This window comes from Alexandromys fortis, unplaced genomic scaffold (genome assembly GCF_014885135.2).
Source record: "Alexandromys fortis isolate MF-2015 unplaced genomic scaffold, M_Fortis_MF-2015_v1.1 scaffold_237, whole genome shotgun sequence".
Classification (NCBI taxonomy): domain Eukaryota; kingdom Metazoa; phylum Chordata; class Mammalia; order Rodentia; family Cricetidae; genus Alexandromys; species Alexandromys fortis.
The window spans coordinates 159,460-186,179 of NW_026068137.1; the positions used below are offsets into that span (position 1 = coordinate 159,460).

Consider the following 26,720-nt stretch of genomic DNA (forward strand, 5'->3'; position numbering starts at 1 on the left):
ATGTATGTACATATATATATATGTATACATATATATATTATATGTATAGTATTTTTACTTCCATACAATTTTAGTTTTTCAGTTTATTTCTTATTATTATCACTCAGTAGTGTTTTGTTTAATTTCAATGAGTTTATTTACTTTCTGTAGTTTCTATTTCTGAAGATACCGAGATTTAACCCTTTGTGGTCAGATAAAATGTTGATTGTTACTACAATTTCTTTATATGTGTTGAGATTTACGTATTAATATGTGGTTGATGTTATAAAAACATCCCATGGGCTATTGAGCAGAATATATATTCTTTTCGGTTTGAGCGGTTTGTTCAGAAGATGTCTATTATGTCCATTTGGTTTATGGTGTTATTTAACTACTATGGTTTTTTGTTTGTTTAGATTTTTTTCCAGATTCTCATTGCAATGCAAACCAATCATGTTTAATGACACACTGCAGTAGATAGAGCCCTAGAGAAGTATTTGCGAATTTGATAGTTTACATTGGTTAAAACTTTAATATGATTGGAGAATCCCTCACCCATTTTATGAATGTTAAAGTGCTGAAGGAGAGATTTCACGGTAGAAGGAGCTTCATAGGAATCTCCCTGGGTTAACTTATTTGGTATCTGTCCCTCACCACTAGGAAAGGTTCCGTTATCTTCTTGACCTGAGCAAAGTAAGGTCCCTGCCTCCTCCCCCTTCAAGATCTGTTCCCACGCCTCACCCGCTATCCTTTGTGGAGCATTGCTTCCTGGTAATTCTATTTTACTCAGTCAAGAAGTGCATTCGTTACAAATTCTTTAGTTGGCACATTTGGTCCTCATTCTTCGTTCTCTGCTTTCACTGACCCGGGGCCCTTCCTGTTAGGGTCCCGGGTTTCCTTTAAGGGCACTGACTCTGGGCTGTTCAGAGCCAATCTGTGCACTATTTTATGTGGAATAAAAGTAGAATCCCACTGAGTACACAGGGAAGCGAGTCGGTGCGCCAAAATCTCAAACGGTGTTCCCCCTTAAGTGCAATTATCCCTCAGGCTTATTGGATGTTGGTCCTGCTATTCATGAATAAGAAGGCGGGTTCAGCAGCATTAGCCAATCAGAGATATTGTTACTTCCTTGCTGGAAATGTCGAATGAGGAACAAGAATGTTCTGCAGTTTCCGCCCCTGGCTCCATTTTTGAATCCCGTGTAGCTTTTGTGAGGTGTGTGACAGCTGGTTTCCGTCGGTGTCACCTATTCTGACGGCAGGACCTCTGCACGCGTCCGGAGCAGGACATGGTGAGTGTGCGGTGGCTCCTGGAGTCGTTGGTGCAGCCTGGCGCCGCCGACCCGGACGGTCCCTGGCGCTGTGCTGCAGACTCTGGGGTGGAGTCTGGCACAGGCAGAGCCGGCAGCTGGCAGTAGAGAGGCCCCTCCTGTCCTGTTGCTGCTGTGACTGCTTCATCCCAGTCCCCAGCCTGTCGTGGGGAATTCGCTGTGAACCTCCGCCTCCGCAGACGGTGCATCCTGCAGGGCTGGAGAAGCGGAGTTCGGACTGTGCAGGGAAGGGACGCGGGTGGTGAACGTTGTTGCCTGTCTGCCTTGGCACACTCGTTTCCGACCTGTTTTTATCATTTCCTGTAATCTCTTTGGCGTTGTATTAGTTTTGCTCGAGGGTACTTCTCCAAACAGAAGGGGCCTGTACTGCGAGCTTATTTTTATATTTTTCGGTTTTTCTGTCCTGGAGCTTCATAGTAGCTGTCGATGACCTTGAAGTTGTGACCCTCCGTTCATCTCCCAAGTTTTGGGGTTACGAGGAACTAGTCGCCACACTTGGTTTAATGCGGTGCAGGGGAGGAAACAGAAGGAGGGAGTCTCTGCATATTAAGCAAGAATTACCAAGTGAGCCACATTCTCAGCCCTGCTGCACATTTTTAAAAGTAGAGGGGAGGGAGGGAATCCCTCATTTTGTTGTTGTTGTCTTTTTTTTTTTTTTTTCTTTTTGGTTTGCTTTGGATTTTCCAAGACGTGGTTTCTCTGCCTACACCTGGCTGCCCTGGAACTGAACTCTGTAGACCAGGCTGACCTCTGCTTCCCCAGTGCTGAGATTAAAGGTGTGCACCACCACCATCCAACCAGTCTTGTATGACTTTTTTTAAGATAGCAAAATGATCCTTTTTTCATACTCTCTTTATTGCATTTTATCTGTTTTCTCACTTCTTGCCTTTATTCTTATTTAACTTAAAGAAATACTGGATCTCCTTTATTTCTACAGTGGCATTTATCATTCAGTAGTGTGTTATTTAATTTCTATGAGCTTGTAGATTTTCTGTAATTTCTGTTGCTGTTGGCTTTCAGTCCTATTGCATTGTGATGAGATAGAATGCAAGACATGGTTTTAGGTTTCCTCTATTTGTGGAAACTTGCTTTGTATCCTCTCATAGAGACTTTCCATTAGATGCATAGAAGTGCGTGTATTCTCTTGTGTTTGAGTGGAATATCCTTTGTGTATTTAGCTGGTCAGTCTGTTTTTTGGTGTCATTCATTCTGTTTGCTTGTTTGTTTATTGTCCTTTTGAGACTCAGTCTCAATTATGTAGCTGCAGCTGGCCTCAAACTTGCTGTGTAGACCAGGGTGACCTGAAGTTCATGGAGATCTACCCGCATCTGGCTTCTGAGTGCTGGGGTTAAAGGCATACCAGACCGCGGCTGACCTCATTGTGTCATTAATTACAGATTTTCTCTGTTTATTTCTTGTCTAGTTCATTAGTTGACTGGTGAGTTGGGTATTAAAGGCACTGAGTATTACTGAATTTGAATTAATCTGTGACTTTATATGTAGTTGTTTTGTGATGACATTCTATTGGAGGTGTGACCAATCATCTTTTCAAGCCAGACAGGAAACCAACAATAGACTAAAGTATGGCTTGGTGAACCAGTGAGTTTCTTTGGGCGATGACAGAAATATAAGTGAGGAGTTACTTACAGGGTCAGAAATGAATTAAAGACAGCTGCATTACCAAAGCCAACTGTGGCATGGGCAACAGCTCAGGAATGCCAGTCAGCTAGAGAGCCTTGCAAGCCTGTGGGCAGTTCAGCAGGTTGGGCACTGCTCTTTGCTGATAGTTCAACTGTTCAGACCCTTTACCCAGCAGGTTGGCTGGTCTCTGCTGTTTCCAGGCTACTCTGGTTGCAAGAAGGAACCAAACTGAAGCCAGTTTTAATAGAACTTCCATTCTGAATAAAGGTCAAATGAAGTTTAACTTTCCAAGACCTTCCTGGGTGACCCAGATCCTGGTTGGCAAGTTGAGGCGTGAATGCTGGGCAAACTGCCCAGCCACAGGAGTAAGACAACCAATGAGAAGAAATATCCCTAGGAAAGCTCCTGTTCCCTGAATACTGATTGGTGGAAATGTGACTGTAACTTGGCACAGATGTTTGTGTGTTTTGTGCTTTCAAAGCTCTGTAACATTCTGCTTTAGGGTCACAGTCCTGCTCCCGAATCTGTTCTGCATCCCTGATGGATCAGCAGCAGCTTGATTACAATAAATGTTAGTTTTCTGTATTTATTTGCTGTTTGAATTATGTTGCACTCGATCAGACCCCATAACATGCTGGTCTGAACCTCTTCCAGGATCTCAGCTGGTCTGCAAGTCTTTGTCTGGAAATATCTCTCTTTTTGAAACAGTCTCACTGTGTACCTTTGACTGTTCTGCTAATCACTATGTTAACCAGAATGGCCTCGATCTACCTGCCTCTACCTTTTAATTGCTAGGATTAAAAACATGCACCATTATGTCTGATTATTAATAGCTCTTAATATTAATGTCTAAATTCCTGCTAGGTGGTAGTAGTACAGTTCTTTAACCCCAGCTCTTGGGAGGCAGAGACAAGCAGATCATTGGGTTTGAGGCCAGCCTCATCTACATAGTGAGTTCCAGCACTGTTAGGGCTACAAAGAAAAACTATGTCTTGTGGAAGGGAAAAAAATCTTAATTCCTACCTTACTGTCAACATTGTATACCATCTTAGAGTAAAAGAAATTTAAACTGGTCTTCCATGTAAATGAACCAAGAAGGCATAGCTATTGTGTATCTGATAAAATCAACTTCAAACCAAAACTAGTCAAAAGAGATATAGAGTGTCATTTCATACTCATAGGAACACTCCTAAGAGGAAACTGCGACACTAAACATGCATAACAAACATAGGTACCCAATTTTGTACTAGATCTAGACATACGACTAGATCTAAAATTACAGGTAATATATGACTTTTCTTATCAATTGATTGATTCATATGGATGAAAAACTAAACAAATCCGTGGACCTAATAGACATACACTAGAGCAATCCAGCCAAACACTGAAGAATACACCATCTTCTCAGGAGCTGGTGGAACCTCCTCCAGACTCAACCACATTTGAACAAGAAGAGATCTCTACAAATATAGAGAAACGGTTTTCTGTTTGTCCAGTTGGACTAAAGGTGGTTACTATCAGCAATAGAACTACAAAAAGTACAGACTCATGGAAACTGAGCAACATTCTACTAAATCATAATTAGATCAAGGAACAAATCAAGAAAGAAAATTTTAAATTCCTAAAATTAATGAAAAAAAACCCCACAGTGTAAACAAGTACATGAGACAGAATGAAGACAGTTTTAGGTTTATAGCATTGGTAGCCAATATTTTTTTAAAAAAAATGATACCTCACAAATTGGTAAATTAATGATGCACCCAAAGTTCTTTGAAAAATAAGAAAAAAAAAGGACGTTTTCATGTTTTATTTTTTTGGAGTCGGTCTTTCTTTTTTGCTCTCCTTTTTGGTAAGTCATTTTGAGACAAAATTTTGTAGCCCAGGCTGGCCTCAATCTAATGATCCCCTTGCTTTAGTCTCATGACTGTCAAGATCGTAGGTATCAAGGCATCTCAGTGCTTGGCTTAACCACCTGTAATTATAGGGTTATTGGTAGCAAAGTTTAAAACTTAACAGACGACTGAGGTTTTTCCCATGCTCATCGGTGTTTCACATAACAAAGCATTATTCCCTCCCTATTTAGGAGTGTTAGCTCACAGAATCATAGCCAATGTGTACAGTGAGAGAAGGGAAAGGAACACTAGAGAAGGTCAGTAAGTGCATGAGTTGCAAGTATAGGATCAGCAGATATGTCGGCAAGTTCCATCCTACAATATCAGAGCACAGGCCATTGAAAATGACCTGCTTTGCTGCTCCTGTTTTTAGTAATTTTAGTTCAAGGTCTTACTCGATCCCTCTCTTCAATAACCTTCCTAAAATATCCAAACTGTGGGTGTGAACAGGGTTGGGTCACCAATTATTACTTGGGGCGTTGAAAGGAAGATTTGGTGGCTGAGCATGCACAGCGGGTTTTGCATTTTGACGGAAGGGGACATTTGGAAAGCCTTGCTCCTGCATATGCCCTTTCCCATCATGCCTCTGATTTTAATCATATGCCTCATTCACAGGCAAAGTGGTAAAAAGACTTTCCTTAGATACTAATTTTGAAAACACAGTCTGACTAAGGTACATGAGCCCCAAAGTGTCACATTACTTTCAGGCCATTGTCCACTGTTAGCAGATGTGTTTCAATGCAATTGAAAACATATAAGGGATTAATAAGGAGTCTGAGGGGCTAACGTATTGCCATTGTTTTAAAACCTGAAACCTGATAGCAGATGTGGTCCAAGGTTACGTACAGATGATTGTTCAAAGAATACTCACAGGGTGATGGGTACAAAACCCAAGTAAAGACTCAGGTTGTTTCTCTTGTTCTCTCTCACTATTCTCCCAGGGCCTAGAATTAATTTCATACCAATTACAGCTGCTTTCTCATCACCTCATGTCTTAAAATTTTAAGCTTGCTTATACTCTTTTTCACTTACTAAAGTACTTCATTGTTTTTAAACATGAGGTTTTTTTTTTTTACGTTCCTGGTCCCACGGCAGAATGAAACTAGGTTATTGAAGAAATTAGAAAGTAATGGCCTCCATCTTACTTTAAAACTGAATCCTTGTTCTACTCTGAGTCTTCCTGATCTGTGTGTCTTCTGTAAGCATTTCTTTCATCATTTTTGTCTAGACTGCATCTACCAAATGGTCCACTCAGATTTGCTTTGTCTTCTATGATGATCTCTCTCTTGCTCGCTCTCTTTCTCTTTGCTTTAAGAAAAAAACTATTTTCCAACAGATGCACACACAAGTTTAAAATGCCTAGAGAACCTGGTCAGGCTTATTTTCGACAATGGCCCAACTTCTTTGTGTCTGTTCCTATATTAGCCTTTTCCAATGGCTGTGGTAAACTNAGTTGAAGGGTTCAGTAAATCGTGATAGAAACCTTAAAGCAAGAGTGTGAAACAGATGGTCAAATCATGCTGTGGGATAATCCTTTTGTATACTGAAAAGATTTGTCACTCATTTGGTTTAATAAAATGCTGATTGGCCAGTAGCCCGGAAGTAAGTATAGGTGCGGCAACCAGACTAAGAGAATTCTGGAAAATGGGAAAGCAGAGAGGCAATCACTAGCTAGGCACAGAGGAAGCAAGATGAGAATGCCTCACTGAGAGAAGGTACCAAGCCATATGGTTTAACATAGACAAGAATTATGGTTAATTTGAGTTGTAAGAGCTAGGTAATAATAAGCCTGAGCTAAGAGGCCAAGCAGTTTATAATTAATATAAGCCTCTGTGTGTTTCTTTGGGACTTAACACTACAGGACCAAGGTATAGAAACTTCTGTCTACAAAATCATAACTATAATCAAGAATGTGTGGCTGTATGTTCCTCAGTTCCCTTCTTCCTCTAATATCCTAAATACAAGTCAGAGACTGCTTCCATGCACTGTGAGTGGGTTTTCTCACATTAATTCATGTAATCTCTATAATTCTTCATGTTAACCTTTATCTGCATAACCACTTAGAAGTGTCTTCTAAAGCACATGTGCTCGATGGCTCTGCATCCTGTCAACCTGTCAGGTAAAACCTCCCATTCTAATATGTGCACTGTTTTAGGAGCCCGTGACCTTTGAGGATGTGGCTGTGAACTTCACTTCGGGCGAATGGACTTTATTGGATTCTAGTCAAAGGAAGCTCTACAGAGATGTGATGAAGGAAAACTTTATGAACCTGATCTCCATAGGTAAAACACACTATGATTCCTTAGCTTATTCATTCAGACAACTGTTTCCTGCTTACGTGTTTAGTAGTCTCTGGTTTGAAATATCGAAAGGGAACATGGAGTGAAGTTAATGTGCCTGGTCACATCATAAAATTTAGAATGTAATAAATTTTTGTAATGTTGACTAAGTCATGATTTCTTTGGGTTTACTTCTAGAGAAAACACATGAAGAAAATATTGAAGAGGACTACCAGAGTCTCAGGAGAAATCTGGGGTAACTTATACTCAAGAGAGAGGAATTTACATCAAACATTTGGGGATGATAAGGCAACTGAGAACCTAGTATATTATCTAAATATATCTCAGTATAAATTAATTCAAACATGGATGTTTATAAAACTGCAACTGTATATGATCATTCAGAATTTGAATATCCCATCTCTGTAATTTCTGAATGTCACCAAAATATGCTACAATATTTAACTATGTAAGAGATTTTTCAGTGGTTCATTACAAAAAAACTTCCTCATACTCAGAAGTACTTAATGTATTTTTATGATGTTTTCTCGGGGCTTTATCTATAAGAGATGTTTGTTGTTGTTGTTATCTTGGTTTTTAGAATTATTTGTTCTTCATGCATGCTTTATTTGCATGTATGTCTGTGTTCAGCTTTCATGTAGTACGTGAATACATTTTGACCTCTTTTGAAGGCCAAAAGAGGGTATAAAACCTCCTCCAGCTACTGCTCATCTTGGCTACTGTTAAACTGCCTGCTGGGGCAAAAGCTCCCCCTGCACTGTTGAGCAAGATTACAGGATGTGGGATTTGGTCTAAATGCTTGGGGCTTCCCTTAGGTCCCAAATAACTGAGTGTAGTCTCAACTGGCTGAAATAAATCTTTTTAGTTGGATATTTTAAAAAAGAAAGAAAGAAAAAGAAGGTGTAAGATCCCCATCCCCTGGCGTTGCAGTTACAGACAGTTGTGAGCCACCCATGGTGCTGGGAATCAAGCGTGGTCTCTCTGGAAGAGCCATCAATCCTCTAAACTTCTGAGTTACCTCATTAGCGTCAGAAGAGCTATTTTTAAATTTGCTTTTTTATTGCTGAGATAAAGACCAGGACAAAAGACAACTTTACACAAAGGACTTATTTTGGTGCCTGTCCTGACTTCCGTATCACAGTCCCTCATCATGGGAAATAAGGCTGGAGCTCATGCTGGTCAGGAACCTGAAGACTAGGACTGAGACAGGAATTAGAGAAGGACTCTGCTTACTGAGTTGCTTCTCAACACATCCTCAGCTTCATTTCGTATAGAATTCAGGCCCATATGCTAATAATGGGTGGTACCCACAGCAGACTAGGTCCTCACACATTAATTACAAATCAAAAAAATGCCCTCACAGATTGCCGACAGGCAAATCTGATGGAACCATTTTCCTAGTTGATGCTCCTTCTTCTCAGATGACTGTAGCTTGTGTCAAGTGGACAAAACCCTAACCAGCACAATTGACTCCTTGTGATCTTGACATACAAATTCACCACTATTACACCATAACTTTTCCTTTCTTGTTTGCCCCCATGATCTCATTTTATTATCACAATATAAATCAGAGCATAACTGTAGGAATCTCCACAGTCTTTAAAAATTTATACACTTTAAATATTTAGTGTCTCTTAAATCCAAAATGTCTCCTCTCTGGGCTCCTGTAAAACCAAGTATACGATATGCACTTCTTATTTCAAAAGGAAAGAAGCAGAGCACAGGTACAATTAGCTCAAAGCAAACCCCAAATTCAACATTGTTAATCACATTCTGTAGCTCGGTGTCCTTCATCTGGGCTTCACTCATGATAGTCTAGTCTCCAAAGGGCTTAGGGGACACAACATTTCTGTCCTGCTAGCCACAGCACACATCTCTTGACTCCTAGACTCAGACTACCTCAAGTCCACAACTGCTTCTGTCCTTGGCAGTCATCCATGGTGTTAGCATCTCTCATCTGCTAGGACCCATACAGGTCGCAGCTTCCCCTTCACTTTCTGATCTCTCTCCAGGAGCTCCAGCCTTGACATTTGGTGCACAATCTCATCTGTTCTCAATAAACCCTTCGTTCTTGGTGTTTCCACTGCACCTGGGGTTTCACCTTCATCAGTGACAGGGGATCCTGGCCTTTCACTAAACCCTGTCTCAACTTCTCTCCATGACCCCTTCATTCCTGTACTTCTCATGCTGCCAATGTCAATACCACCTGACAGAATCTTACACATTGCCATGGTTTGCTTACAGTTTGAAGTGCAACCTTGGGCCCCTGTGGTATTTGTGCTGACCGAAATCTCTGAAGATGTAACCTCAATGCTTGTTATCATAGCTGACTCTTCAGCCCCAGCTGACCAGAAAGCATAGATTATTAATATAAACTATTGCATGAACCACTCTGATCGAGTCTCCAGGGTACTCGTAAATGTCCCTTTGAGAGTTTGCTTGGCTGTTCTAGAGTGGGGTCACAGCTGCTGTTCCTCTACTCAGGGAAGGTCCTCCTTGACAAAGCACACAGCTGCAAGAGGGATCGATCCACTTGGAGCTGTGAGGGTGGAAGGGGACACTCCTTCACCTTCCACATCAGCCGTGGTGATCAAGTGTATGGCATAAGTTACAGCCAGATCACTCTCAGACATCCTTCAGAAACTTGACGTGGCCAGGCTTTCATTGTTTCCATTGCTCTTAACATTTTTACATTCCAATCTGCCAAAACTGATTGTTAAACTTTGAGCACTCTCTGGCTTTTCAAGTTGAAAGTTCTAAGCACTATCATGGTCCTCCCCAAAACAGCATGGTCAGGTCTATAACATACCCCATGGACTGGGTACCAATTTCTTTTTTAGTTTGTTTTATTGGCCTGTGATAAATATCATGACCAAAAGCAACTTGGGCAGGAAAGGGTTTATTTTGGCTTACACTTTGTGTCAATGTCTATCATCAAGAGAAGCCAGGCCAGAAGCTTAAGCTGCACAGGTACCTGGAAGCAGAAACCGTGGAGGAACAGTACTTACTGGCTTGCTTGCTACCTTTTCTATTCAGCTCAGGCTCACTTTCCCAGGGGAGGCACCAATCACAGTAAGCTAGGCCCTCCCATGTAATTCATTAATCCAGAAAGCAAGCCTATAGAATTACCCTCAAGCCCATCTGACAGAGCCATTTTCTCAATTGATGTTCCATCTTCTCAAATGTCCCTATCGTGTGTCATGTTGATAAAAGTCTAACCAGCAAGTTATATATTTCAAATGCCTAAGTGGAGGCATATTTTCTAATGTCATGTGATTGTTATTCTTTTGTACTAACATCAGAAATTTGACTATTCATAAATCTTTTATGTGTGTGTGTGTTGTTTCATGTGAGTTCATGCCACACGTGTAAGAAGGATTTATAGAGGCAGAAGAAGACTATAGGCCCCTTGAAGCTTAAGCCATTGTGAACCCATAGGTCTTTGGTTTTCTGGAAGAAGAAGAGGTGCTTTTAACACCTGGGGTGTCTCTCCAGATTCTTTATAATTCTTACGAAAATAAAGTTAACAAATTATTTTCTTATCACAGGATCTTTATATGTGGCCCTTATTGGTCTTAAATTTCGAGTCTTTCTGCTCTTGCCTCTGAAGTACTATAACTATAGTGGACCACTGGAATCAGTCACCAACACTTTCTTTGCCTAAATAAAAATATACCAGCACCAATATGTTCTTAGGCATCAAAGGATACATTTATTGGAAAATACCTTCTCACACACTAAAGAGTTTATGCTGGAAAGAAATCTTACTAACGTAAACATTATGAAAAGGCCCTCGCTATTTCCTGTTCCAATAATTCTCTTCTTCTTCTTTTTTTTTTTTTTTCAGAACTCAGGTGGTTGAGAAAGATGGTAAATATGAACATGATAGTCAGTGTGAAAAAAACCAGCGACAGATCCCAGAGCCTATTGTTAGTGAGGCCATGCCTCCTTCTATACCATTATATGAAAACAGTAGCAGTTTGTGTACAAGAAACATCATTGGTAATTTGCCCTCAAATGTGCACCTCAGTGATCAAACTGAAGATAAACTATTTGAGTATAAGGAGCCTGTGGAAAAGGCTTTTAAACGTGAGAAATTTTGGGAAGATATGGGTCAATCTGAGCCATTTCAGGAACATGAATGTTCTAAAGAAAAGTCCTCTGAAAGTCAGCAATGTAATACGGCTTGTGGGAGTCTCCATTGTGATCAGCATCAGGAGAGGACTGACACCAGAAACAAGCATGATGAGAACGTTGTTACCAACTACACACATGGCCAGATAGACGAAAGTACCCATACGGAAGTAAAACCATTTGTATGTAAGCAATGTGGAGAAGCGTTTGTCAATTCCAGTCACCTCATCAGCCATGAACGAATTCATATTGTAGAGAAGTGTTATATTTGCAAACAGTGTGGAAAAACATTTAGATATTTGTCATGCTTTCAAAAACATGAAAGAATTCACAGTGGAGAGAGACCTTATGCGTGTGAGCAGTGTGGGAAAGGATTTATCCAGTTGAAATACCTTCTCATGCACCAAAGAAGTCACACTGGAGAAAATTCTTATGAATGCAAACATTGTGAAAAAGTCTTCACTATTTCCAGTGCTGATGATGTACCTGAAAGAATTCACTGTGGAGAGAAACCGTATTCATGTAAGCATTGTGGAAAAACTTTCACTAGTCCCAATGACTATAATAGTTGTGAAAGTACCCACACTGGAGAGAATCCCTTTGTATGTAAAAAATGTGGGAAAGCCTTCAAACGTTTGGGTCATTTTATGAATCATGAAAGAATTCACACTGGAGAGAAGCCTTATGCATGTAAACATTGTGGGAAAGCCTTCACCAGTTCCAGTGACCGTAATAGCCATGAAAGAATACACACTGGAGAGAAACCCTTCATTTGTAAAACATGTGGGAAAGCGTTCAGTCGTTCTGATTATCTTATCAATCATAGAAGGATACACACTGGAGAGAAGCCTTATGCATGTAAGTATTGTGGAAAAGCCTTTGCCACATCCAGTGACAGAAACAGCCATGAAAGAATTCACACTGGTGAGAGATCCTTTCTATGTAAAAAATGTGGAAAAGTATTCATTCTTTCTGGTGACCTAATCAAGCATGAAAGGATTCACACTGGAGAGAAGCCTTATGCATGCAAACATTGTGGAAAAGCTTTCACTACTTCGAGTGCTCGTAACAGTCACGAAAGAATTCACACTGGAGAGAAGCCTTATACATGTAAGCATTGCACAAAAACTTTTACCACTTCCAGTACCCGTAACAGTCATGAAAAAACTCACACCGCAGAGAAGCATTTTGCATGTGACCTTTGTAGGAAAACCTTCAACAGTCAGAGTTCCTATTATACTCATAAAAAAATTCATTCTATGCAAGAGAAACTTTATGTATGTAAACACTGTGGAAAAGAATTCACTTACTGTGGTAATTTCCTCAAGCATGAAAGAATTCACACTATGGAAACCTTGTCCACGTGAGCAATCTGTGGTTGTGTTCCACAAACCATCACAAACCCACATATGGGTTCATAGTGAAGAACTTGTTCAACTATAAATGGTGTGATGCTCTGGCTTGCCAACTTAAGAGTTTAGATGACCCTGAGACAGCTCAGTAAAGGATCTTTTGGGTAGCCTGATGATCTCAGTTTTAACTGTGGAAGTCAGATGGCAGAAATAAGAGCCATTTCACAAAAGTTGACTTCTGAAGTCCACATGCGCACCATTGAATGTATGTGTGTGCAAACACAAATGAAGTAAATAAATATAGTGCTAAAGTAAGAAAAAAATGAAAATTTTGATGTGGAAAGAAGTAGATATGACCAGAAATAGTGTAATTTTGGCTCTAGTATACAAACATATTCAGGATAAAATCCTGCTCTGATACATATTTTAATGCCTGCTTATTACAGCTAGGATAGGAAGCTAGCAAAATAAAGTATCCAATACAGGACATTTGACTACCACTTGGAAATTTTAAGGTGAACCTGTTCCAACCAAATGAAAATTTTAATGAAAAAAATTAAGAAAGCTATGATTTTCAGTTGAAATAAAGCTTATAAAACATTTTCATGTAGTTAAATCTTATAAAGAGAGTTTATGCTTGTGTAGAATATTTTACAAATAATCCGAAGAAAGTACAATAAAAATTTTAACATTTTGATCTTTGGTCCATTTCTATACAAAACTTGTATTTTTGCCTTTTTGTTTTTAATCTTGGAGTTAAGTTAATAATATTGGCGTAATTTTCTGGTCTGCCATTCCCATCACTGGGAAGACAGATTTCTAAGAAGCTGTGTCCAGCAATAGCTAGCCTTTGAAGAAACTGTTTGAAGCGTGGAGAGATGGCTCAGTGATTAACGGCATTTGCACCTCTCCTGCGGGGCTTTCTTTGGAATCCAGCATGTGTATTGGGTGGCTTTCAGCTAACTTTTAACTTTAATTTTAGAGTTTTCAAACACCTTCTGGTCCTCTCCAGGTACCTATACAATTATGTGCATACACAAATAAAAAATATGAAAAGAAAAAGAAGAAATTGGTGCCTCAGAGAGATGGCTCTGTAGCTAAGAGCACTGACTTCTCTTTCAGGTTTTTCTGTGTCTAGTAGAAGCAGAAAATTTTTTGCTTCCTATTTTAATATTTTCTGTGTCCCTTACATAGCAAATTATTTTTTCAATATACCTATTAGCTCATTGATAATTATGTTTATGTAAAAAAAATTCTAAATGACTTTTTCTTTTGGTCTTTCAAGAGACAGTTTTTCTTTGTAGAACCTGGAACTCTGTAGACCAGGTTGAATTCACAGAGAACCACATGACTCTGCTTCCCATGTGCTGGGATTAAAGGTGTGTGCCATCACTGCCCAGCCCTGAGTGACATTTTTATAGATTATTATTTTTTTAATTTATTATATTATTTGTGTGTATGTGTGTGACTGTGTTTGTGTGTGAGTATATGTACATGCATTTAAGTGAGGTCTGAAGAGGGCATAGGACCTCCTGGAACTTGACTCAGCTTTAGTTTTAGCACCAGAAAGTGCTAGGAACCAAATTCTAGTCCCCCTTAAATACAGCAAGTGCCCTTAATCTTTGTGCTCTCTCTCCGGCCTCTATAGTAACATAGATTCTATGTGTTTTATTAATGTTTCTCTGTACTTGAATGATTATATTTTTAAAAGCAGTTTTAACTGATCATCTTACTTTTTTTGATGGTTTCATGTATTTCTATAATAAATATTTGTATTTTATCTTCCCAATTCCCTTCTTTCATCTTCACTCTGTTACCTCAGTACTTTTCAGTAGATATACTCCTTAATTTATGAGTATGAACATGAGCATTTTCAAGGTATTTTAACATGACCATTTATCAAGACAATAGTATGTAACTGCTTAGCACTGGTGACCTGCCCAGCCACAGGCTCTTAATGAGGTTTCAAGAAACCAGACTGGAGAAATAACTGTGCATCTAAGAATATTTAACTAATTTTCCAAAGGCTTCTAATTCACTCAGTACCCATATTTGGTGACTTACAATGACTTGTATCTTCCAGGAAATGAAGACTCTCTGGACTCTGAAGATAACTACAAACACATAGTGTATACTCAAACACAAAATATGATTTATTTCTGCATGTGTAGCTGGTCAAAAGTCCAAGAAACAAAGGATGGGTCATCCTCATAACTTTCATGTTTGTTTCTGCTGTTCTCTACAGACATATAATGCAAATGGTCTTTTTGTAGTCCCACTACAATTAAAGATTAAAGCTGACTTTGGAGTCGGGGTGTTGCTCTCTCCTCTAAACCCAAGAATGCTTATTAAAGCTAAATTCAGAATCTCTATCTCATGTCAAAAGAGACATGATAGGGGTCAGAAGAAAAAAATTTAAGGATTATTTTTGTTATTAATCTCATAATCTTTTGGTGTTTTTTTTTAATCTTTTGGTTTTATATTGACCCTTTGGCAGCTTTTCTTAAGATATATATCACTTTTGTCATGGTCATATAGACTACTAATTATCAAAAAAGGTTTCATCTACCTTATTGTACATGATTTTAAGTTTGAGTATCATTTTTCTGCACTGATGAGCATGCCTAACAGTGACCTTTGGAATCTCCATAAGGAGGACGGCACCTCATAATTATGATGCCCCCAGGACTATAACACCACTAAGCTGAAAAATGCCACCTAAGGATCAGCTTTGGACTACAAAAATAATTTCCAGATGGCTAGCTGAGATGATCCAGACTGACAGACTTGAGACAAGCCCTGCACTTTTCCGTTATGCATAGACTGAACAAAAAAATGATAGAGCTACCTCTCCTAGGACTTGACAGTTAACTGAAATTTTTCTTTTCAGGATTCCCTAAAGATGCCGTCTCCCCCAGACAGCTGGAAGTAAATTTATGAATATGATTCCCACATTCTTAAGAGATGTAGGGTGGGTGTTTTTGTTGTTGTTGTTGTTCAGTGGATTATGGATATTTGTCATTGTTTAGGGAGGCTATTTAACATTCCTTGTAAGAGATCTTCCACTGATAATTTTTAGCAGGCTGAAATTTTCAAGTAGGCATTGTGAAAGTAAATTTCTCTCTGTCTTTTTCTTCTAAAAGTATAGTGAAGAGACAGTCTTTTAAATCAATAAATAAAAGAGGCCATCCTTGTGGCAATAGAGACAGCAAAAGAATGCCAGACTGTAGAGAGCCCATTGACTGAATCACTGTTTTAACAGCTCTTAAATCTCTTCCACTCTCCATTTTCCAGATTTCTTTTTAAATACAAAAAATACAGAGGCTGGTTGTTTCTTCAATATGCTGAGCATCTGGTTGTTCCTGTGTTAGCTGTTCTAAAGCCTGCAGTTTCTCTATTGTTAAAGGCCATTGCTTAATCCATACAGGTTTGTCTGTCAACCATTTTAAAGGTAGGGCTGTTGGTGCCTTTGAAAAATCAGCAGCTGGTGTACCTTGTTCTTGTGGACCTTGGATGGTCAGGGACTCTTCTTTATAAAACCTTCTAATATTCTTCCCAGAAACATATGGATTGTTTCTAAGGCTTAGGGAATATTGCACTCAGTATGCCATTGCTGTAACAAATCATATCCCCACAAATTCATTCCTATGTTAGCCTCATATGGCTTTAATGTTCTCTGTCCTTCCAGCCCTATACATTTGACCCATCTTGTACTCTGTTTTATTTAAGATAAAGTTCCAATCCCTAAAAGCTGAATATGTACATTCTGAAGAGGCCAATTTAGATGCCAAGATTCTGATGAAATTATTGTCACAACTGCATCTGTGTACCAGACCTTCAATGATAATATCATTTACTCATAAATTTAATTTTGATCTTTGTTTGTTTATAGAAGTTTTCCAGGATACCTTTGTTTGTTTATAGAAGTTTTCCAGGATACTTGCTCTATTGTTTTTCCTGATTTTTTTGTTCTTTTTTTCTACAGCTGTTTTATTATCCACAGCAGTATGTTTTTTTACAATAAGTATTAGGTTCTTTAATTGCTCTGGGAAGGAATTTCTTCTACAATGGCATGAAAGGACTGAACCATATAGACAGAGACCATTCATTCATTCCTGACTACCCAGACCCAAATTAGTAACAGAGAAACTATATTAATTTGCAACACTGATTTGCCTATTAGCTTAGGATTATTATTGACTAACATATCTTAAATTAATCCATTCTTATTTTATATTTTACCATGAGGTTTGTTTTACTGTGAAGGTTTCTAAGTGTTTGTCTCCTTCAGCAGCCACATGGTGTCTCTTTGATTCTGCCTTCTTTCTCCCAGCATTCAGTTTAGTTTTTCCTACCTAGCTCTATTCTTCCCTGCCCCAGGCCCAAAATAGTTTAATTATTAACCAACGGTTTTAAAACATATTCATAGCATACAGAGGGGAATTTTATATTACATCCCCTTTTCTGTCTAAATAAAAAGTAAAATTTTAACTTCAATGTAGTAAAATCACATATAGCAAAACAGGTATTAAACAATAATTACAGTTAAAATATTTATATTTATTTTATCTTACAATAACTAAGGAAAACTATACTTATAACTATCTATTCTTCAACTCCATCAAAGACCCTAGAAGGATATATTACCTAAATCAACAGGAAGTGCATTGTAAGCAACTTTCAAAACTCTAGAATTGATAGATACATCTTGCTGCCTGGACAATCATCCAAAGTTCTTCTCTATCATTGCTGCATCCATCTTTAGCTTACAGGCCCATAGTATTTGACAGACTTTTCCATGAAGATCACTTATGTCTTGTACTGGCAAAGTTCATCAGTTGCTTTCTTCTGTGTCTTTGAAGATGTCTGGCAGTTCTCTCTTGAAGCAGGAACCCTGAAGGACTGTCTTACTTTCTTTAGGCAACTTCAGCAGTCATTTTTCTGTGGGTCCTGCATGCCTAATTCATACAGCATACCATTAAGCAGTCCAGGCAAGAACCATTTCTTGTCCAAATAGCAGGAGCTTTTTTGATGCCCATCTTCCTCTTGAAGTAGCTTGGTGCTGCGAGGAGCAGACGTGTCTCACTGTCCTGAAAAGTTCAAAGTTCTTAAACACTTTAAATGCCATATTCTGTTAGTCTTTGAAAGGTTTGTGTTAGGAATTTTCCTAATGCCAGCTCTCTGCCGACACAAAAATCCCAATCAAGCCAAATCACAACAAGCCATATTAAAAATATCCAGGTTTAATGATCCTGTGCTCTTAGGTGGCCTCGAGGGGTGAACCGGGAAGCTGCAAATGCGACCACTGTGGGGAGATGAAAGAGACCACAAGGGAACTTTCTGGGGAAGCAGTTTAAATAGACTGGGGGAGTGGTCAATATTTTGGCAGACTGTCTTGACCCTCCTTTGGGGAGGGGTCAAAGGCTTGGCGGGCACAGGAACGGGCCTCCAAAGATGGAGGCCAGAGACCAGGACTTGGGACTTACAGTTTGAAGAATTCTATTCATCTGAAATATATCTCCGTACATCTATAAAACCTAACTAACATGACTACAAGCTTGACTATCATAGATGACTATCTATTAACCTGTATTTTTAATTATACATTAAATTTTTTAAAGTATTTATTTATTTATTATGTATACAATATTCTGTCTGTGTGTATGCCTGCAGGCCAGAAGAGGGCACCAGACCCTATTACAGATGGTTGTGAGCCACCATCTGGTTGCTGGGAATTGAACTCAGGACCTTTGGAAGAGCAGGCAATGCTCTTAACCTCTGAGCCATCTCTCCAGCCCCTACATTACATTTTTAAATGAGCTGCACAAACACAATACCTTAAACAAGAGCAGAAATACATATAACAAAATTGACCTTAATTTTGTATCAACAGACCAAGATCCATGCCAATTCAAAGTTTTGATCTCTATTTATATCCCCCTTTAAATGTATACAAACATTTATAAAAAAAATTTGGGAATTTGGATGTAGTTCTCTCTAAACTGCTTCCTGCTTTTTGTTGGGCAAAGTATTTTTGGGTGTTCACAGAGACCTTTCAGGTGGTCTTTGTCTATCAAGCCACATTAGCCTGGAATTATTCCACAGGTTTTCATCCTCTGTAGAAACAAAAGCACAACCTCTTTTCCAAAGAACATATTCTTAGACCCAAATTTTGAAGTCAAGATACCTTTAAAATACATATGTTGCTTTAGCTTAGCAGCCCCCAGAATCAAATATCTCTCTATATTCAAAAATTCAGAGAAAACACAATAATATACATAATCCAGACTCTCTGTGTATATTCCATCTTTATGTGACTGATTTTCTTTACTCCTTTAATATCTAACTGCCTGTACTTTGTCTCTTTAAAGACTGTGCTTTGTATTTTTTAACAATTCACTTATTTTTATAGCTCTCTATATTCTTTTTCTTCTTTTTGCCTAGCCTACATACAGTTTTTAAACATACTGTGTCTCATTTACAGGTCTTTTATGTCTGAATCTATCCTATTGTGTATCTGAAATCCTTTTCTGACAAAACATATTTTAAAATGGTATGCAGTGTGATCACTGAGGCCTCCCTTGTCCTTTTAACATGGTAGAGGCAAATTACCACCAGCTCTAGAATTGCCAGGAGAGAACCTTGCTCACCACCTCAAATCTGGTAAGCAGTTGGCCCATGCTGCTACCAAGTAACTTGCAGTGTGCTGCCCACAAACCCAATACAGATGCTCTGCCTCCTTAAAGAGCCAGAGTTCATGTTGCAAACATGAAGCAGGAAACCACCGTTTCTTTGCTGAGTCAGTAAATCTCTTCTTAAAGGAGCAGCAGCACTCCTGTTTGCTCCCAGGAAACAGCCCATTGGTACCAAGAAGCTACACTAAGCTCTCTGTGTGTGTGTGTGTCTAGGATTACTTTTCAAGCTCTCTCAGGTTTTATGTGAATATAGTCAGCCCCTGTTGGCATGCTAATTTGTAGGCATATACCATACATTCTCAAGTGCCCAGACCTGAAATAATAGCACATAAACTATATTAATTGTAACACTACTTGGCCTATGAGCTTAGCCTTCTTATTGACTAACTCTTGCATCTTAAACTGACCCATTCCTATTTTATATTTTACCATGAGGCTCATGGTTTACCAGTAAGTTTCCCAGGTGTCTGTCTCCTTCAGTGGCTACATGGCGTCTCTTTGACTCTGCCTTCTTTCTCCCAGCATTCAGGTCACTTCTCCCCTTCTTCCGCATAGCTCTATTCTGCTCTGCAACTTTATTTTGCCCAAAGAAGCTTCTTTATTAACCAGTGGTAATAAAAAATATTCACAGCATACAGAGGTGAGTCCCACATCAGAACCAGATTTGGCATAGGGACTGAATTTGGCATAGGGGCCTGAAAGAGGCCCATTATAGAGTTTCCCAACAGCAAAGAATTCCCATGACTATTCTTCGTTGACCTATATTAGTTCAATAACTGCCTTTGCCACACCTTCCACATAGTCAAGGTGGAAGGGTCATTTTGAATGATTATTCTTAGAAAAAACATTGTTTCTAATAATGCCCTGTCTACAATCCCTTTTTAAAGTAACCTTGTTTCCCACAATTATAACATTTGGCATTTTGAAATTTCTTCAAACATCTGAAAATCACTTCTCCTATCCATGTATCATCATGTTTATGAGATTCTATATTAATTATATCTCAGATCCATTCCTCCAGAGGTGCTGACCTTGCCTTTAATGGCTTAATTATCCTTTTTCATGAAGAATTAGAAATCTCAAAACCTAGAGATTCAATTATTATTTGTCTAGCTTGTAAATTTGGTATTATTCTATTTACTGCTGAAATTAATCTTTGTAAGAAATCCATAATGGCTTCCTTTGGCTCTTGCATAGCTGCAGTAATCAATTTTCTTTTCTATTTTTTAAATTCTGTTCCAAGAATTTAAAAGTGCTGCATGGCATAAATCCAGGGTATGGTCATTATATACAGCCTACTAGATTTCCCTCTCTCTAGCTTTAGTTTGTTGTTCAATAATATTAGCCTTTTCTTTTAACCAGATACTCCATTGTAATTGTGTACTAATCTCTAAAAGTCTATTAACCAAATTTTTCCAGTTATTAGGGATAATTCTATTACAAACTGACCATGGATTTAACATTTGCTTCACAAAAGGTGAATGCATGTTATATGAGACTATTGCTTTCTTGAAACTTTAAATCTAACAATGTCACAGGAGTCCAGTTAACTGTAACAGAATCTCTGCCACTTATAAATCCCTGTAAGGTTACAGGATATATTAAAATTGGATAGCTGAAAACCTTAGACTATTCCTCTTTATTCTTATAATGTAATGCTGAAACTGGCTCCACATTAAATTCTATCTGGATTTGAATATCTATGTGATGTTTTATTATATTTTTCCAAGGTTTGTATCTTAGCACTCAGAATATTGAATGCATAGCTAGTTCTTTCCCAGCAACCTGCACAGCAAGTTCTCATAATTTGAAAACCATCTGGAGAAAAACAGCTTCCAGGTTATCTCTAGCTTGATTTCTTCATGTCCTCTGACCAATATGGGTACTGTTTTCAGGTACAGGGTTTTACCATAAAGTTCTGTTCAACAGTCTAGAGCAATGACAATAGCATTTTAAGAGAGCCCCCGGATTCTCCTTGAGCAACAATTGGTCAGAAAGTATCCTAAACTTAGCACTGGGTTCTCATGTTCTGTGACTTTGGAAAGACACATTTTCCATCAACGGAGAATGTGTCCATTCAAGCTTTTTTTTTTTTTTTTTGGTTTAGGTTATATTTTTTGCTAACATTATAAAATATCTTTCTATATGTTCCCCATGAATATCATGTCTTATTTACCCAGTTCTTTCTCTTCTGTATGCCTTCTTTTCTCCAATCTGCTTACATCTTTTCTACTCTTTAGTATTACCTCATCCCTATATGCATGAGGTGTTCTCTCCACTTTCCTCTAATGATCCATTTCTACCTTTCTGTTCTTCATGAGCACTTATTTTTATGTATGATGCACTTAAACTTTTTATCCAGACACTGCAATAAGGGAGATTAAGATGGTGTATTGCTGTGTCTGTTTTTTCAATTGGTATGTTTTCCAAATGCATCACATTGCCTACATATTTTACAAGTTCATTTCTCTCTGCCATGATAGAAAATTACGTTATGTAAATGCCACATTTTCAATATTTATTCACTTGTTGGTGGGTATCTTAGGTAGTTCCATTTTGCTTTTGAGAATACAACCACAATGAACTTGGAAGTAAAGTTTAATCTATTGTTTGGTATAGAGTCCTTTTGCTATATTGATTGGTATTGTTAGATCATATGGCAGTTCTATTATTTTAATGTTATCAAAGCTTTATTAGATTAACATTATTTGGCAGGAAAGCTGAAACAGATGACCAAGTCCTATAGGGCATTATCATGCAACCCCAGATTCTCATAATTAATCCCACAAGCAGAGGCACTGAAGAAGTTATCAATGTTAAATTGTGTTCTGCATATCCCATTTAATAAAGGAAAGCTTATTTTACATTTTATAAAATCTTCATTATTCTCTTGTCATGTTTAAGATGCCATAGCAAAGGACAAGACTTTATCGAGACTTCCTGTGATACTTTCACTTATGTCTGTTGTGATAATGGATAGACGCTGGAAATGCCCTGCTAAAATCTGCATAAAAGAACACAAGTTCTATTTTTAATATTTTGATGAACTTTCTCATATAGTGCCTGTTCCAGCCTACCCTACCACCAATATAAGTGGAAGTGTAACATGTAGGGATTTTCCTTTTTACACACCAATGTCATCATTTCTGTCCAAAAAATATCCAGGTGAATAGAGTAAGATGAAATCGCATAGAATATTTAATTTGCATTTCCCTGTTGGGTAAATTTTTTGAACAATTTCTGAGTACTTTATTAGCCATTTATCTTTTTATTTCTAAACACTCTGTTCAGTTCCATAGAACTGGAATCCCCTTCAGAAATGCCTTATCTATGCTTATATCATTAAACACCTTCCCTATTATCGTCTAGTAGTTGCAGAATTTTGAGTATAACATATAGAGTTGGTTCTGCTGGAACTTACATTTTCCTAGTGTAGGAGATAAATATCTTGTTCCTTCTACCAAAAGAAAGCCACTTCTTCTCTAACAATATATTGAAGAGGATATCTTTTCTCCAATGTTTACATTTGGCTTTAAAAAAATCTAATTGGTGTAGTTGGGTAGATTTAAATTTTGATTCTCTATATTTTTAGGAAACTTTTTAGTATTATTAGTCTTCTACATCACCCAGACCACAGAATCTTTACTCCTTTTGCTATTATCCAATATCTAGTTTACCTTTGTTAGCACCAATTTTAGTCTTTGTGTAGCCTGTAACCATTGTTCTGTTTTTGTGTTCTGTTCCTTTTGTTGTGTTTTAAAGACCTTCTTCCTCCTCATAGAAGCCATTCAACATGGTGACTCATTTATAATCCCAGTATGTAGGTGTAACATGGAGGGGCCCACTGCTTGTTTGTTGGGGTTTTCTGTCCTGCCCGCTATCCCCGGCTGTTTAGTCCCAGAGAAAAATCACACAAAGATCTCTGCAAGTTACAAAGCTGATTGGCCCATTAGCTCTAGCCTCTCACTGGCTAACTCTCACATCTTTATTAACCCATTTTTTTGATCTATGTTATCCATGTGGCTCAGTACCCTTTTTTCAGTGGGGCAGATCACATCCTGCTGCTTCGTTGGTCTGGGCAGGAGTGGGAGGAATCAACTTCCTCCTTCCCAGAATTCTCCTGTTCTCATTACATCAGTTTTACTTCCTGTCTGGGTTTCCTGCCTATATTTCTTGCCTGGCCAATCAGCTTTTATTTACAATATGATTGACAGAATACAGACAATTCTCCCGCACCAGTAGGAAGTTAAAGCAAGATGACTACCTCAAGTCTATTCACCAGGTGGCGGTGGCACATACCTTTAATCCCAGCACTTGGGAGGCAGAGGCAGGTGGATCTCTGTGAGTTTGAGACCAGCCTAGTCTACAAGAGCTAGTTCCAGGACAGGCTCCAAAGCTACAGAGAAACCCTGTTTTGAAAAAAAAAGTTTGAATCTATTCATGGCTAGAGTGAGCATATCATTCAAAAAGAAGCAAGCCAAGAGTGGTGGCTTACTGCTGAAGCTAAGACATTATGTACTATTTTTAAATTGTACCGAGAATACAATTTAAAAATTCCTGACCTTAATTATCAAATTTTCTATCATTTGTCTTTCCAAACATTTGGTCATGAGAGGAAATTGAAATTTTTACAAGTTTTGTGTGTGTGTGTGTGTGTGTGTGCAGTTATTGCTATGATTATATAGTCTCTGTCCCTGACACAATTTGCAGAATTTCTTTTATTCATCAATGTATATAGCACCATCTTTACATGCCTGGAATGAAACCAGCTTAAACAAGGTGGAAGGATTGTTATGATTTGTTCCTGAATTCTCTTTAGAAGTAGGAGTTTTGCTTTGTTTTTGCTTTTGTTGTTTTTTGCTTTGTTTTGGTTTGAGAACTTTGGCATGTATGTTTAACAAAGAGATTAGATTATACTTTAATTTTCCTTTTTACAGTATCTTTGATAGGTTTTAGAATCAGGACAATACTGGCTTTCTGGAGAAAAATATGTTTGGAACCCTTCCTTTTATATTTTACATTCTTTCTAGAATAATTTAAGAAGTATGTTATTAGTTTTTACTTGTATATATACTAGACTCCTGAAGTTATTTTACTTTTTATTGATTTAACTCTTGTAGGTCCTATATGCCAACAAATTTGTCTATTTCTTGTCAGTTTTCCTGTTTAGTACAATATGAACTTTTGATATTTAATGTCCTGATTCTCAGAATTTCCTGCTGTTTATTGCAATGCCTTCATTTACTTTAACTGTATTTATTTATGTCTGTTTTTTTTCCATTAATTTAGCTAATGGTTTGTTCAACTTGTTTATCTTTTAACAACCAACTCCGTTTCCCTGATTCATTTTTTTCATTTCTTGTTTGGTTTCGTTCTGCCTTGTTTTCATAATTTCTTTCCATTTAGAGATTGGCAGTTTGAGATCTTCTTTTTCTATACCTCAAAGTGTACTGTTAAATTGTTTCTCTTTGTATATGTATGTTTGTGTTTTGTGAACTTAGGTGCATATGTGTGAGTGGCTAAGGAGGCAAGAAGTGGCATTGGAACCCTTTGATCTGGAGTTACATGGGTGCTGGGAATTAAACTCAGATTCCCTCAGTTCTTAACCACTAAGCCCTCTCATGCCAATGTTTGGATGTTTAATGTTGTCTCTTAGGGCTATAAATTTTCCCTTTAGGTCTGCCTTCATTGAAATTTATAGATTTTCGTATGTTGAATGTTAATTTTATTTCACTTGAATAATTTATTTATATCTTCAGTAAATCTATTCATCAAACAATAGTTTGTTATTTCATTGTAATTGAATCCTGGCTGCAACTACAGTCTGTACAAAACAGTAATTTCACTGTGAAAATGAAGTGTCACATGGCCACAAAACAGTCATTACTTAAGTACCAGTTTTTGAGGGTAGTAAAGGGCCACCCAGTAGTGTTTGTGTATTAGTGATTTAGTTATTGAGGAGAAAATAAAAAGAATAAAGAAACTGCAGTGTGAGTAGTGGTCAATATTAGTTGCTATATACAAAATAAAAGAGAAGAATACAAGGAGGAATTGTAAGAGTGAAGAAAATAGGTTAAGGAAAGATGTGGGAACTTAGGTTAGAGTGAAAAGAATTGCATAAGGAACCACTCAATAAAACAGAACAGTGTCATCTCTCACAAAATTTTAAACAAATCAAGATAACGGGACATGGATAAAAAGGAAATGTATGGGCAAAGTAAAGTACCAGTGTGGCCTGCTACATTGACCATAAAAATAAGAAGTTTCCATGGAAAGGTAAAATAGCCTAGACTAACTCTGAGGTGGAATATTCAGTTGAATCCTTTAACTACTTAGTCAACTTCAAGTGAGGGCTGAAGTCTGTTTGCTCTTTCTAAGCTCAACTTGTTAAAAGTAAGTAGGGAACTTTGGTCATTGGGTTTGGCTGTAGATGCCTTTAATTGATGAACCATTTTTCCTGCCTCAACTTCTCTAACTTTTTAAATTTCTCCTATCACACATTTACTTATTTAGATTTTATTTATTTATTCCCCTTATTGATATTGATTCTTTTCTCATAAATATATCCTCATTAGAATCTCATTTTCTTCTATTCCTCCCAGTTCCTCCTCACTTCCACTCCCTTCCAGAACCACTCCCTTTCTGTCTCTCATCAGATAAAAAAATACTTCTAAGATACAACATATAAACATAACAGTATAAAATATAAAATGAAAACAAAAGCTATCACATTGAAGTTGATCAAGAAAAATTAACACAAGGAAAAGAGCCTTAAGAGAAGACACAAGAATCAGAGACCAAATTTTTCACATACTCAGGACTCCCATAACACAAAGGTTTTCCCCATTTTGTAAGTTGCCTCATCGCTCTACTACTAGCTTCCTTTGCAGAACAAAACTTTCACTTTTTTTTTTATCAGATGTGGCTTATAAATTATTGATCTTATTTCCTGAATAACTAATCCTATTTAGAAAATAGATTGATAGATAAGCTAGATAAATATTAGATAATAGATACATAGAAATTATATAAATGTAGATGAAAATGTATTCCCCACTTTATCATTTAGAAGTTTTGAAATTTAATGTTTAATATTGCACAAACCCCTGCCCCACTGTATGCTGTCCCAAAAAGACCCATTCCACTGCCCATATACCTAAACATCATCCCTATGGTCAGCCTGTCCCGGCAAATAAATCAGACTGTATACGAACAGGTGTAAACCGCACAAAAGCAGCAGCATACATAGACACAGGTGCAAACCGCAACAGTTGGAAAAAGAGGCCCCAGGCACAAGCCACTCTGGTTGGAAAAAAAGATGAGAAAACTATGGTATAAGAATGCATTCAACAACCGAAAGAGCAATATGGCACCACCAGAACCCAGTGATCCTACAA

General features: G+C 37.9%; 1 protein-coding gene across 1 annotated transcript; it reads left to right on the forward strand.

Moving 5' to 3' along the window:
• Positions 1-1,144: 1,144 nt before the first annotated feature.
• LOC126491124 (zinc finger protein 709-like) lies at positions 1,145-14,846 on the forward strand. Its single transcript, XM_050126553.1, has 4 exons — positions 1,145-1,270; positions 6,998-7,124; positions 7,320-7,377; positions 10,990-14,846. Exons 1-4 carry the CDS (start codon positions 1,268-1,270, stop codon positions 12,641-12,643), a joined length of 1,842 nt encoding a protein of 613 aa, XP_049982510.1. The 5' UTR covers positions 1,145-1,267; the 3' UTR covers positions 12,644-14,846.
• The last annotated feature ends 11,874 nt before the right edge of the window (positions 14,847-26,720 follow it).